The 14,168-nt window shown below is 36.0% G+C and overlaps 1 protein-coding gene across 1 annotated transcript in view; it reads right to left on the bottom strand.

Moving 5' to 3' along the window:
- Positions 1 to 5,483: 5,483 nt before the first annotated feature.
- Positions 5,484 to 14,168, bottom strand: part of PAN3 (poly(A) specific ribonuclease subunit PAN3) — a 120,479-nt gene continuing 111,794 nt past the window's right edge. The window contains 3 exon segments of the mRNA XM_037527076.2: positions 5,484 to 8,405; positions 10,165 to 10,303; positions 14,081 to 14,145. Coding sequence (XP_037382973.1) covers positions 8,265 to 8,405; positions 10,165 to 10,303; positions 14,081 to 14,145 — 345 coding nt within the window. The 3' untranslated portion in view covers positions 5,484 to 8,264.

Here is a 14,168-nt window from a genome sequence, read left to right as displayed (position 1 = left end):
TGAAACACTACAAAAAAGATAAAGCAAACACTGCTAAGAGGACAAAGAGCTTCCCTATCAGGACAAAATGAGTAAGCTCACAAAATTCAGACTGAGCGCAAGTGCTGGCTGCAGATGAAAAGTGACCTCAATTAAAAGAGGCAGACTTCCCCAAACACTAATTTTCAGCTAACAGACAATTACCATAATTACAGGATGTGTGTGTGCATATGTACTGGAGGTCCTATGCTGGAAACCCTACAAAATAATTAGGCAAAAGCCTAAGACACACAAATTCCCTAAGAAAAGTGCACTAAATAAACAATTCTTCTGTTTTATTTTGTGGATTACATCCTAGGAAAAGAAAAAGAATTTAGATAATCACCAATAGGCATAGAATAAATAACCAATACGTTTTCTTAGGAAGTGGTCAAATTATCACTTTCCTAGTAACATGCTGAGGAACTACATCGGAGACATTATGAGGAAAAACAGGTCTACTTTCTTTGGGGCAAAGTGAGGAAAGGAATCAATGACTAATCTTAATAAATTTGTGTTTTTTTTAAATATTGTTTTTTGTTTTAAGATTAATTTATTTATACAAGCACTGGGTACAGTCAGAAGCGCGGGAGGGTGAGAGAATTCACCAGAGCCAGAGCGGGGAACAGAACAGGCAGACTGACGAAATATACTGTTGAGGGGAGCAGCGGGTGGCAGGAGAGGTCTGTGTACCATGTGGGACCCTTGCCAGCGACTGGGGTTCGAACCTGCGCAGCAGAGGCTGTGGGCAGCTTCACAGCCCAGCACTCAACCACTGCGCCACCAGGGGAGGCCCAAATTTGTGGTTATTTGAGGAGGGCACAGGGCACTTTTATCTCCAAATATCTGAAATCCTTTAGAAATATTGTTGGTTTTCATAACTTAAGTCACTCAGTTAGGAAAATAATTTGAAGAATGCTCAAGGAATTGATGTCACATCATAGTTTAAAAATTTTCTCATGACTCTGGAAACTTATAATACATTTGGGAATTTTTTTTTTTTTTTTCATTCCTCAGAAGGATGGCCCAGTAAGGTTTATTGGACTCCTTGGTGTTAAACATAGACTTCTGGTTTTCACAGGCCAGGAAATACTTCAAAAACATTCTGGGTCTTAACATAGAATGGTCTTGCACTTTTTGAACTAAGGACATTTAAGGGAGGAAAAAACAAACCTAAAAAAAAAAACAAAAACCCAAAACTAGAAAACACTAGCATTCTCTTCAGGATCTGGATATAGTACATACATGTATTCATTTTGTGATAATTCACTGACCTATACACTTATTTGCAAACTTATGTGTGTGTGCATATGCATGTGTGTACGCTACTCAACACCTTTTCAAAAATGAAAAAAAAAAACTAATTTACTACAACTTTAGAAGAACCTATTTTGAAAGGAGTAAGGACTTAATCTTAGATTAAAATATATCAACTTTATCTACAACCAACTATTCCAAGCACTTTAGAGGAATAAACTCATTGAATTTTCAAAGCAATCTAATGTGACAGATACTACTAGTATACTTTTCATGTCAATGGGAAAACTGAAGTAATACAGGAAGAACTTCAGGCCCCACCATCACAGCTATCAACCTGTGAGCATCTGTACTCAAGCTCTACCTTCTCTTTATTTTTTTTAAAGAGCTTATTTATTTATGCATACAAGAGCTCGGGCATAGGCCAGAGATGCAGGGGGTGAGAGGATTCACCAGAGTGGGGAACAGAACAGGCAGACTGACTGAAATACACTGATGAGGGGAGCAGCGGGCAAGTCAGGAGAGGTCTGCTGCGCCATGTGGGTAGCTCCCTGGCCAGCAGGGGATCAAACTCGTGCTGCAGTGGCTGTGGGTAGCTTCACAGTGCTGTGCTTAATCCCTTTCGCCACCAAGGAGACCCTACCTTCTCTTTAGATGGCCAACTCCAAACACATACCAGTGCACTTGAGCCCTGCTTTCATCTACTCAAGCACACTGCTCCCCCAACTACACCCCACTCACACCTATCAATTTTTTCCTTTTCCACCAGATCATACAAACATGCTATTAACTCTCCCATCTTAGGAATTTTCATCCCTACCTTCCCTCCAGGTACCACCCTATTTTTCTATTTCTTTTTACAGCAGAATTCCTTGAAAGAGTTGGTTATACTCCCTGTCTTTGCTTCCCAGGCAACCTTAAACTCACTTAAGCCAAGCTTTCATTCTCATACTCTCGGAAACTGCTCTTGATAAGGCTATCAGTGGCCTCCGTATCTCTACATCTGTGGCCAATTTTTAGTCTCAGTCTTTCTCGAACCATTAGTAACTTGACCCTTTTTCCTGAAAACCTTTGATTCCGGTACATCTCACATTTTCTTCCTATCTCACTGGTCATTTCTGTCTCTCTTACTCATTTTCTCTTTGACCTTTGAACATTATTCGTTACCCCAATGCTCTGCCTTTGAGCTCTTGCTCCTTCAGTCTATACTAACTCCCTTTACCAGCTCCACCAATTTCAAGGTTTCAGTTGACACCTATATGATAATGACCAGCCATCTACATTTATAGACTGTATCTTTCCTAAACTCCAAACTCCCACGTGTGTGTGTTAAATTGACATCTGCTGTGGCAGTCTTTTTTCCAAAGATAGCAGCAAAAATGTTCCCATCTCACATGGCCTCTGTGATGTGCCCTTGCCACATCCCCATCAAATTCCTCTCCTCTAGCATCAGAGCTGGCTTTGTGACTCACTTGTAATCAACGGAACGTGGCAGAAGTGACTGTGTGATCACAGTCCAGGTCAGAAAGATCTTGCCCTTTCCACCCAAGTTCCTTGGAACACTCATTCCGCAAAAGCTCCCATTAGAGACCCAGTTGCCTGGCCTGGAGAAACCATATGTAGGTGCCCCCAAACTGAGTCCACCCTACTAGTCATTCAAGTGCCAGATAAGATGATTTCAGCCCCCAACCCACTGAAATTTTCCTGGCTGAGGTCCCAAACATAATGACAGAAAGATAAGCCATCCTGGGTGTGCCCTGCCCACATTCCCGACCCAAAGAACCCGTGCGGATAATAAATTGTTGTTTTAGGCCATCAAATTTGGAGTCCCTTGTTTGACAAAACAACGATGAAAAATATGTACTAAAGCTCTCAAAGCAGACTGCACATGAAACTCCAAATTGTCTTTCCTTACTTCCTCCTCCTCCCTATGCAGCACCCTAGAAAAACCCCTTCATTCCTACAACAATCTCTTAACAGAGTAGAATCCTCCATCCAATCAGCAGTAGGCCAAAATCTTTTTTTTTTTTTAAAAGATCTATTCATTTATTTTTTTTTTTAAAGATTTATTTATTTATTTATTTAAACATGCACTGGGTACAGTCAGAAGCGCGGGAGGGTGAGAGAATTCACCAGAGCCAGAGCAGGGAGCAGAGCAGGCAGAAGGACCGAAGTACACTGCTGAGGGGAGCAGCAGGCGAGACAGGAGAGGTCTGCGCGCCATGTGGGACACTCGCCAGCCGCCCGGGATTGAACAGGCGCTGCTGAGGCTACGGACAGCTTCACAGCACGGCGCTCAACCACCTGCGCCACCAGGGGAGGCCCAGTAGGCCAAAATCCTAATAGCCATTTTGACTTCTCTCTTCCTTTCTAATTCCACACTCAATAAATTATGACATCCTCTGGCTCTACCTTTAAAATAAATTCAGAATCCCATCACTTTACACCACCTCTACTACTATCACATCATCTTTTACTTGAAACACAAGTTTCCAAATAGCCAAAATGAGCCCTTTTAAAGGCTCTATCTTGTTATTCTTATGCTCAACATCTTCCTGCAGCTTCTCCTTTCACTGTAAATAAAAGACAAATGGCCTTAAAATGGTTTACATGAAACTCCTCCTTCCACATTACCTTTCTGATTTCACCTTCTACTTACTCTAATATTGCTACATTGACAGCCTTACCGTTCCTCAAATACTTCTGATCTGTCTCCTGACCTGGAACACTCTTCCCTCACATATCTGCACGGTTGGTTCCTTCATGTCAAATCTTTACTCAAATATCACATTCTCAGTGAGCCCGACTTCCCAGACCACCCCACTTGAAATGACATCACCACAATCATACTCTCCCTATCTAGAGTTGAAAGATGAAACACAGGACAGCCAGTTAAATTTGAACTTCAGATAAACAAGTAATTTTTTAATGTAAGTGCATCCCAAGTAACAACTGTCATATTTATGCTTAAAAAAAAAACTATTGTTCACCTGAAATTCGAACTCAATCTTGTGTTTTATATTTTTATTTGCTAAATCTGGCAATCCTACCCACATCCTTACCCTATATTTTCTTTCAAATCACTATTACCTCTCGATGTACCATGTACTTTGTCTTCTTCCTGCTAAGGCAGCAGCTCTGTAAATTGTTGTCTGCTTGGTCAGAATTCTTCCGTTGATGCCAGACAGAATAGGCATTCAATAAATATCTAATAAACAAGGGAACCCCATTTCATTCAAATGTGCATCGAAGGAGTAACTGGTCATAACAGCTCTATTTACTAGAGTGTATCAGATATAACACGGGCTTAGTTTTAGTAATCTTTTTATTATTTTCTGGGGAAAAAAAAAAAAGACAAGAAACAAAAACCTACAACTGGGGCCTCCCTGGTGGCCTAGGGGTTAAATCTCAGCACTATCATCTCCACAGGCTGAGTTCGATCCTGGGCCAGGGAGCTGACCCAGATATGGTGCAGCAGACCTCTCCTGTCACACCTGCTGCTCCCCTCAGCGGTGTATTTCAGTAAATCTGCCTGTTCTGCTCCCCACTCTGTCTCTGGTGAATCCTCTTACCCCTGCACCTCTGGTTTACACCCAGTTCTTCTATGCATAAATACATATTTAAAAAATAAATAAACCTACAATATCCTCACATCCTCCATTCTAAGCAGACTAGTCTCCATCTGCCTTCCCCTTGAACCTACCCTAGCCATTCTGATTAGGATGAGTATCCATGGAGTCTTCCCAAGATCATTCTACACCAAAGACCACCTACATGAAAGACCTCCACAATAACCACTCAGTACATAGATTCAACAAATGTCAACATTTTGCCATGCTTTCTTTAGTTAAATTCTGAATAGTATTTCTAGAGGATTTGTGGAGAGAAGCACCCTTCACCTGTATAGTAAATTACATGCTGAATCAAAGTCTAGTTATACATTATTCCTTATTCGTTCACAAAAGTAGGTGTTCTCTATTATATAGAAATGTTTGGGTATAACTATATTTGGTAAATATCAATTATCTGCATTTTCAGTGTCCAGAACAAATCCAAGTGGGCATTTCACAAATATCTGATACATTAATGAATAAATCTGCCACTAGTTCATCCAAAGAGGCAAAATTTCTCCAAAGCATATGGGAAACATTTTAAATCTCAATCATCATATTGTTAAATGAATTGGTACAAAGAAAAGGACAAAATTCTCTCTGTAATTCTTTATTAAAAATACTGCTGTACACATAAGAGACTGAAAACAGGATTAAAGATGAAGAAAACCCATTTTGGGACCATGACATTAGAACTTAACATATCGGTGTTTTTTAGGGAAGTTGCACATCCAAATCACAGAACCAAGGTCAAAAGCAAAATACAAAGGTACCCTCAAAAATATTTACAATGAAGTAAATATACTAACAGAATTTAAAATAGGTACAAAAAATTGAAATGACCAATGTTACATGATTTCAGGGGTTGTCCTCTCTGTGCTTTTATCGGTCATAACAGGAAGGTATGGGAAGTTTATATCCTTAATTTGACTATTCTCAGATATTAAAATCTTCCTATGAATTAAAAAAACTAACTTTCAGACAACCTCTTAAATGGAATTATACTATGGAAAAGAGAGCTCCCCCAAAAAACACCTAAGCAGAAACTCAGAGTTCTATTGAAAACCATTCCCAATAAAAAACTAAATGAAAAATAAATATAAAACACAAGCTTAAAAAAATATTACCTGACACCAACTATTTTCTGGCTGACAATATTTATTCATGAAAACATATCAGCTGTTTACCTTTTATATTCAAACCAAGTCCTGAGGTTACTAGGGGCTGAAGCAAACTAACATTTATGATGCAAACATTTTGGGTTTGTGATTTGAACCTGCCTTGCAGAGGGAAGTTTGCTGGTCTATAAAGAATGAAAATTCAAGCCCTATTTTACCCCTGCCCTTCCTAAGCTTTCACAAAACATTGGTCCACAAATTAAAATTTTCAAAAAGTTCCCAAACCCCAAAACTAAAATAGATGATCCCCTTTCATTTTCAAAGAAAACAATATTGGAAAAAATCTCCAGCCCGCTTATAAATTAAGCATTTCATATTTCTTCTAGAATACAAGTAGTTCTTTTTTGTACAAAAGAATTACAATATGATTTGTCAAAAAACATATAAAAAAGACAGCTGCTCTTCCTCAAATACATGAGCTGTAATGGTAAAAGACCTTTGCATGTTAATGTCTCCAACTTCTTGTTCCTTTTACATAAAAAGAACATTATGGTGGCAATTGTTAATTATCCTTTGAATATTGAACATCATGTTCTTTTAAAAACCATCCAGATCAAATGCAATAATTGATTTTCTTTTTAACTCAACAACTGATGCTACCAACCACGGACTCAAACACACTTGTTAAAACATGTAAAGCGTGTCTCCAGTCTTCAAAGCTTTCAGGTGAAGAGAGGTGCTTTTCCTTGACGCAAATCTCAAGGCAGAGAAAATCATTTTAAAGCTTATAAAAAGTGGACAGAGAAATATTAAAAACTTCTCTGAAAACTACAAATATGTCTAATTATTAAAATTGAAGACTGTAACATCAGTTGCAAGTGCTTGGAAGTCTTTCCTGACCTTTTGAGAGTCCACATTTTCTTCATAGTTGCAGGGTGAGCACCCAGTGCTAGTAAAACATTCAGTGCTGGGAAAGGAGATATAGTCTTCACTTCTGTTTTTTAAGAAAGAAAATTCCTATGTATTTGGCAGTCTTCAGTATCAAAGTATAGGTATTTCATTAACTAGAAATTCCATGAATACCCAAGTTTGGCGACAACTGCAAGTCCAAATATTAAGAAAGTTAAGAGAAGGAAAATCCCAAACTTTTGAGATTGACTTATTCAGGAATATCCCACATAGTTAAAGTTAATATCAAAAGTACTATTACTTTGGGCTAAGCAGTGACTGCAAAGGCACAGCAGATTGTTATCCCTCCAGATTCAGGCTGTAAAACTTCAGAAAGCTCTTGATGCCAGACCACTGCTTGTTTAGTTCATCTTCTGAACAGTGTCTCTGTGTCTGTATCCAGTGTAAAGTACCATAATAAAGCTGTGGTTCAAAGAACAGAACTTTATACAAAAAGCAAACTGGAAATAACCTAAAGCAATATACTCCTGAACTTCACACCTTTAACACAATTTCTTAAACTTTTTTCAATTAAAAAAAATTGCATAAATGTAAATGTATCTCACGAGCAGGGAAACACCTTTTTTTCAAAAAGGCTCTGGCTAAATTTGGAGCAAAGAGTTCTATGTGCTCCTTCGCTTACTTTTATCCAATCGTTATTCAAAAAGGATTTATATCAATTAACAGGGGAATTCATATCTAAAATTTCACTGATACTTCTCTTTGTGGGTTCTTAAAGGCAAAACAAAAGCCAAATTGAACAGTGGGTGGCATACAGAGCTTGCATACAATACTCTTACAAGAATTATGCACGACACTATACTTCTATGAAATTATTTACCTGGTCCATTATGTCATTCAGGGCAACCCATCTCCAAAAGAGCAAATTCTGTAGCCCTCAATGACAAAAATGCTGCCTGGCATTGTTTCCCAAAAATGTCCTTGCAAATAGTTTCACTTAATAAGTATACAATGTGGCAAAATTTCAAAGATGAGAAAAAAGTCTTTAAAAAATTAAAATTAGTGCATATACAAGTGGAAAAAACAAAAGCTGGAACATCATTCACCTAATGTTGCTCCTTAATCTAAAATAAATTCTTCACAGATGTGGCCCCAATGGTAGCCACAGTTCTAGGATAAGTGAAACATTCTTCTTTTCAAGTAACAGTGTACCTGACTGAAGTGCAAGCAGCTTTGCTCATCTCCTGTTTGTTCCCCAAATGTGAAATGAGATGATGAAAACAGTTCAGCTGTAGTGCAATTGCTATGGGTTAAGTTCCTCAGCCATGTCCTGCGTGCTTTTTAGCAAATACTACAACTGACCATTTGCAGCTGCAATCAGTTCTTGAAAAGTATTTTCAAAGCAACGCTTTAAGTCACTGTAAGTCACCACAAGTACACTCTTCTCATCTCTGGAAATGAGGCTTATTTTTTCTGGCACACCAGCATCTAACTGAAACAGATAGACAAATATGAAGTTCGTATCAGAACAGAAGATAATCTATTTTAGGACAAAGTGTGCAACGGTGATAAGTGAATATTAAAAGACTATCATCTAGATGTACATAAATATTTTATATGCTAATCAGAATCCACACCTTTTCAACTCAGGTATTTCACAAAACTGCTCTATATTGCTTCCTATCTTTCATACTTACCATATTTTTTGCATCATATCCCATCCAGTTGACACTCTTTATTCTGCAACAGCTTACAAGTTTTGTTTAAAAAATAGCAATGAACATAGTCATCAACTTAATTTATGTTTCTGTTGTTACCAAATGTTTTCATACATTTACTTCTCACGTTCTTATACGTAATGAGAGTTTATGATTTTTACTCACATATCCGAATTTGCCAATAATATTTTAACGAGGTCTTTTTTTATAAAGCATAAGTATTAACCCTTACTTGTCTTGCTATAATGTTCTCTTTTGGGGGTTAACTTTTACTGTAACTTTGCCTTTCCTATTTTCATTAATTCATCCATTAAAGTATGTTTAAAATTGGCTCAAACTTTCAAACCATTTTACCAGTAAACTTCTGTCATCATATCCACCAAATAAGTTATGTATATTTTTAATTTTTATATCATCAATAAGGCCATTCATCCTTCTTAATTTATTACATTCTTAGAAAACTGTCACACTTTCAGATTTTTAAAAATAATGTATTTTTTTTCTAATTTTTCAGCTATCCTAATATTTATTAAACAATTCTTAAAAGTAGTGCTTGAAAAACAACAATATTTTTCCTAACAGCACACTATAGGTTAACAGTTCTAAACCATGGTTATAGTAGGTATGCTTTCCTCTTGTATTTGTAATTTAGTAACAATTTAGATCAGGAATCTGCAAATGTTTCCTATAAAGAGCCAGATAATAAATCTCTTAAATTTTCAGGGCCACGTATAGTTTTTGTCACATATTCTTAGCATTTTCTTTCTTCTTTTTTCCTTTTAGTAGTCTTTTAAAACTATTAAAATTATTATTAGCTCATACGCTATACAAAAACACGTCACCGGATGGTTTTGGCCTATGGATCACAGAGATTTAGCTATAAACCTATATAAAGGCTCAGATCTGCTTCTGGAAACACATTCCAAGTTCTGAAATTTCAAGTAATTTGTACAGAAAATAGATGCCATTCTTCTGTTGTAAATTCAAAAACAAAACTTTCAAAAACAAAACTCAGGTCTCAAATAAATCTGTGAGACATCTCTATGTATTTACTCGATCTAATCATCCAATTCATGCCCATTTGTAAGGGGTGAACTTAGTGACACAGTATGCTTTTACTATTATAACACATGATAAAGTATAACCATAGTTAACAGTAAATGAACTGATAACATAGAGGACAGTGAGTATGATTCACAGTGACTGAGGAGAAAGGGATTCAATTTTTTAAAAATATTTAAACACATAATTATTTGCTTTAATTGGTATAACAAAATGAGTGTATAAGATAAATATAAATAAAATAGGGTATATAAGGAGGGTAGAGGAGGCAGTCATTTTTATCACAACAAAAGCTCTGAAATTATCCATATAGTTGTTAAAAAATTCTCTTCTGGAAATTATTATTAGATTATTATTGTTACTAATAAAATATTATAGTATGTAGTGATTTCTTATATCTCTTAGCATTTGTAGAAAATCCAATCCTGCAAACTGTAATAGCGATATCGTCAAAGTCCAGACACAAATTACCTTGTTAAGACAAGAAATGATATGACTGAGGTCAATCCAGGGAGCACCTGCTTCTGTCACCTGATGAAAAAGATGATCCCTAAAGAGTTTCAACAGATAACGATCTCCAGTCTCTGACCAGGTAGGATCCTTCTGGAACCTGGGGGAAGTTAATATTTTATCTTTTAACAATTCATGCTGTATTCTCATGTTATTATCATGCTTATTTTCAGACTTAAAACTAGTTTAATTTTATTGTTTTCTCCAATAAATAAGAATGTAGTGGGCTTATTACATGGTGTTTCTTTAATCATCCAAAAGTAATAGGAAGACTAAAAAAACTTACTTTTTTAAATTTTGTGTTCAGATTGACCATAGTTTAAAAAAAACCTCATTTAATATGAAAATATATGAGGATCAGTTTCCAATTCTAAAGGGCACTCACCCTATTTTACATCTCCTTATTCAGGTTCCTACCATCAAATAAAATATGGAAGAAAGAAAATTATCTTTAGATAGCTTTGGAATAGGCTGAAAGAGATTATCCTTTTCTTCCTCCCATTCTTAAGTTACACATTAGTCAGAGATGATCAGATATGTGTTCCACTTCACTGGTGAGCATAAAACAGGGAAATACTTAGGAAACAAAAAGGAAGTAGATTTTGGTTTCCTACCATCATGGGATGATGTGAAAGTGAGCAACAAAGAATTGGAGAACCAACCAAATGTCCACTGTGGTTTTCAGAGACCTTTGGAACTTAATAGTTTACTGGGGAACAAAGGTATTCAAATTGCCAAAGAAAACTGTAATTGCATATTTAGATAACTGCATATTAAGAAAAAGGAATATGATATAGAACAAAAACATAAATTCATCTGGGAAAGAGACAAGGAAGGTTTTCCACACGAAGTCGTGGATGCTCATCTCAGAGAAGGGTCCTCTTTAGTCAGAGGCATCAGTGTGCAAAAGAGCATACACACTTGACAAATTTAAGATCAGTGTGGCTGAATGGAGTTGGGGAAGAAAAGACAAAAAGAGAGAACATAAGGAAGGGGAGAGAGCTAATAAGGGCAAAGAAGATGACAAAAGACAAGCACAAACAGTGAGAGAAGGCAAAATGATTTAATTCCTTCATAATCTTGAGTAGAAAAGGTCTTTTTAACCATGTTCTAAATTCAAGAGTATAAAAGAAATATAATCAATTAAACTGCTTATGTAAAATGTGTGCAGGAAAAAATTAAGCAGAGGCAAAGAAAAGTCACAAGCTAAAGGGTAAATCTCTCTAGCTCCTATAAATAATAAAAGATAAATAATTCAAATAAAATAGGCAAAGGATATGAATAGACAAAAAGGAATTATGTCTCAAAAACAAAAACGGCAACTGCTTATTCAGAGTAAATACAAAATAAAATTGCCTGGAAATTCAATTTCTCATCTATCAGGTTAACAAAAATACAAAAGTTTGAAAAAAGTATTGGTAAAAAATTCACACATTGTTCACTGGAAAACCCTTCCAATGCAGTGGATTGGAGTAACATACCTACTTACTTCACAATCATAGTTGGACATATGTCCAACAAAACACAAAATTAAGTATGCAGAAGTCAGTCCCTGCAGCATTGCTTATACCATTAAAAGACTGAGAGCAATTAAAATGCCCATCAATAAAGAACTGGAGAAATAAATTATAGTGTATCCATAGGATGGTTTACTACATAAACTATAAGAAAGTACAGCAGAGTGACTTATAACACAGATTCCTAAAAATTATTCTCTGGATTTCAATCCTGATTCACATTCTTACTATCTGACCTTGGACAAGGTATTTAACCTCTATGTCTCCATTTCTCAGTTAAATGGCAATGCTTATACTATCTTATTACAGGGTTGCTACGTGGTTTCAGTTAGGTCATATTTGTAAACTATTAAAAATAGTGTTTTGTATACATTAAACATAATTAAACGAGGATTTTCTGGTTCTCCCTGGAAGCTGTCTGCAGCGTGGGTTCGATTCCCAGCCAGCCATGGAGATACCCACATTGCACAGCAGACCTCTCCTGTCCCGCCCACTGCTTCCCTCAGCAATGTATTTTGGTCAGTCTGCCTGTTCTGCTTCCTGCTCTGTCTCTGGTGAATCCTCTCACCCTCCCACGCCTCTGGCCTGTACCTCAGTTCTTGTATAAAAATGGATAAATCTTTTTTAAAAAAGAGATTTTCTAGCTATTATAGTATTACATTAAAAAGTGTGGGAGTAAGATAAGAAATCATACCTGTAACTTGTGAAGTATATACAAGAGACAAGATTCGTGGGGGGAACTGGGGTTAAGGGGGGGTGTCTTTAGGTATGAAATTTTTTTTTATTGCAAGCCCTTTTATACTTTTAAAAAACTATTCATAATCTATTCAAAAGATTAGTTCATATGAATAATTTTCTGAGGACAATCTAGAATTTTACACCAAACCATATTATCAACAAAATGTGAAAGTAGAATGAAGATATTTTCAGACTTACAAAAACTCACCTTTCTCAGGAATCTACAAGAAGATGTGTTCCATTAAATCAAAAGGAAAAAATCAACAAAAAAAGCAAGAAATGGTATCCAGTACAAAGAAAGATTCAATGAGAATTTTCAGAATAACATGAAGGAAAGCTCCAGTTCTTAAGTGTGAGTGTGAGCAGGCTTAAAATGTACTCAGCACAGATGAAAACAAAAGGACAGGGGCTCCAAGGGTAATTTCTCTAAGAGGGAGGAAAAAAAAAGAAACTGACAGGTTACCTATTTTTGACCATATGGGAAGGTCAAATATATGGAAAGGTATAACTATGGCAGAGAGTTTGGAATGAACTAATGGCAAATGATTCTTAATTTGCTCGATTTTCTGTATGAGACAATCATTAACTCTCAGAAAACAAATATCAAAAAACAAACTATAAAATAAAGGAAGTATGTTCATGATTTACTGTGTGGTACAGTGATAAATGACATTTGCCTTGTTATAAAAAATGTCATTACTGAATAAAGACTTAACTCAAAATTTAATGGCTAAGTGGTGGAATGTGAGTGAGTGTATGTGCATTTAGTTAAGGGAAGGTAATGTAAAAGATAAGATTCATTTTCCACAAGACAAAGTCATTACCTAAGTTAAATAATGAAAACACTACGAAACAGCATCACAAAGCATACATGTAAAAAAAAATTTAATGCAATAAATGCCAGAACAGCTTTTTTTTCTTATTTAATATTCAACATATAGTCATATTTTTCTTCATTTAGAAGTTACTAGAGAAATACTAATTGAGTCTTTTAACTTTAAGATGGTCTTCAATTTTGTGGTCAAAAAATCCCTCAAGCAATGTTTATCTGTCATCTATCTCAACAGAGTTAACATTTCTGAAATGTAACATACTATGGTGACAATAGCTGAACTGCTATATGTCACTGACAGTTATACAGAACATCAACTTGGTTTTTTCCTTGAACACATGATTAACTTACAGACCAAGCAGAACTAAATGAAAATGTAAGATAGTGATATCTTTCCAACGTCACTGATATGGCACCAACAGAAAATAAGAAGCATGTAACAATTAGTGATTTTTGAAGTCTCTAATCTGACCAAGGTAAACGGAATAGACCAGACTTCAAAAAGGAGACAGGGCAGAGGTAGTTTAACAGTCCTAATATGCTTTCTTCATTTGCAAACCACACCTGAGATGTCTGACAGTTTGTATTTTGTGTGGCTATGTGTATGTGAAATCCCTAAGGGCAACCATATCAGGTTGTGGTTAAAAAACAGCATTCTAAAAGCTAACAATAGGCTTTCAATGTCACGCCATATAAGTTTTTCTTTTTCCAAATAAAAGTGCTTAGAACAAGATATATTCATTCATGTTACATAGAATAGTGGCATTAACTAAAAACATGAAATTCTTACTCTGGCCTCTCATTGATTGTTCCCAATTTTGCTAGAAGCCTGAACAGTCTTCCATTTTGAACTTCCTATAAAATGTTTTAAAAAGAGG

Source organism: Talpa occidentalis, unplaced genomic scaffold (genome assembly GCF_014898055.3).
Source record: "Talpa occidentalis isolate TD23 unplaced genomic scaffold, MPIMG_talOcc4v2.1 talOcc4.5, whole genome shotgun sequence".
In the NCBI taxonomy this organism is placed as follows: Eukaryota; Metazoa; Chordata; class Mammalia; order Eulipotyphla; family Talpidae; genus Talpa; species Talpa occidentalis.
This window is presented reverse-complemented; position numbering and strand designations above follow the sequence as displayed.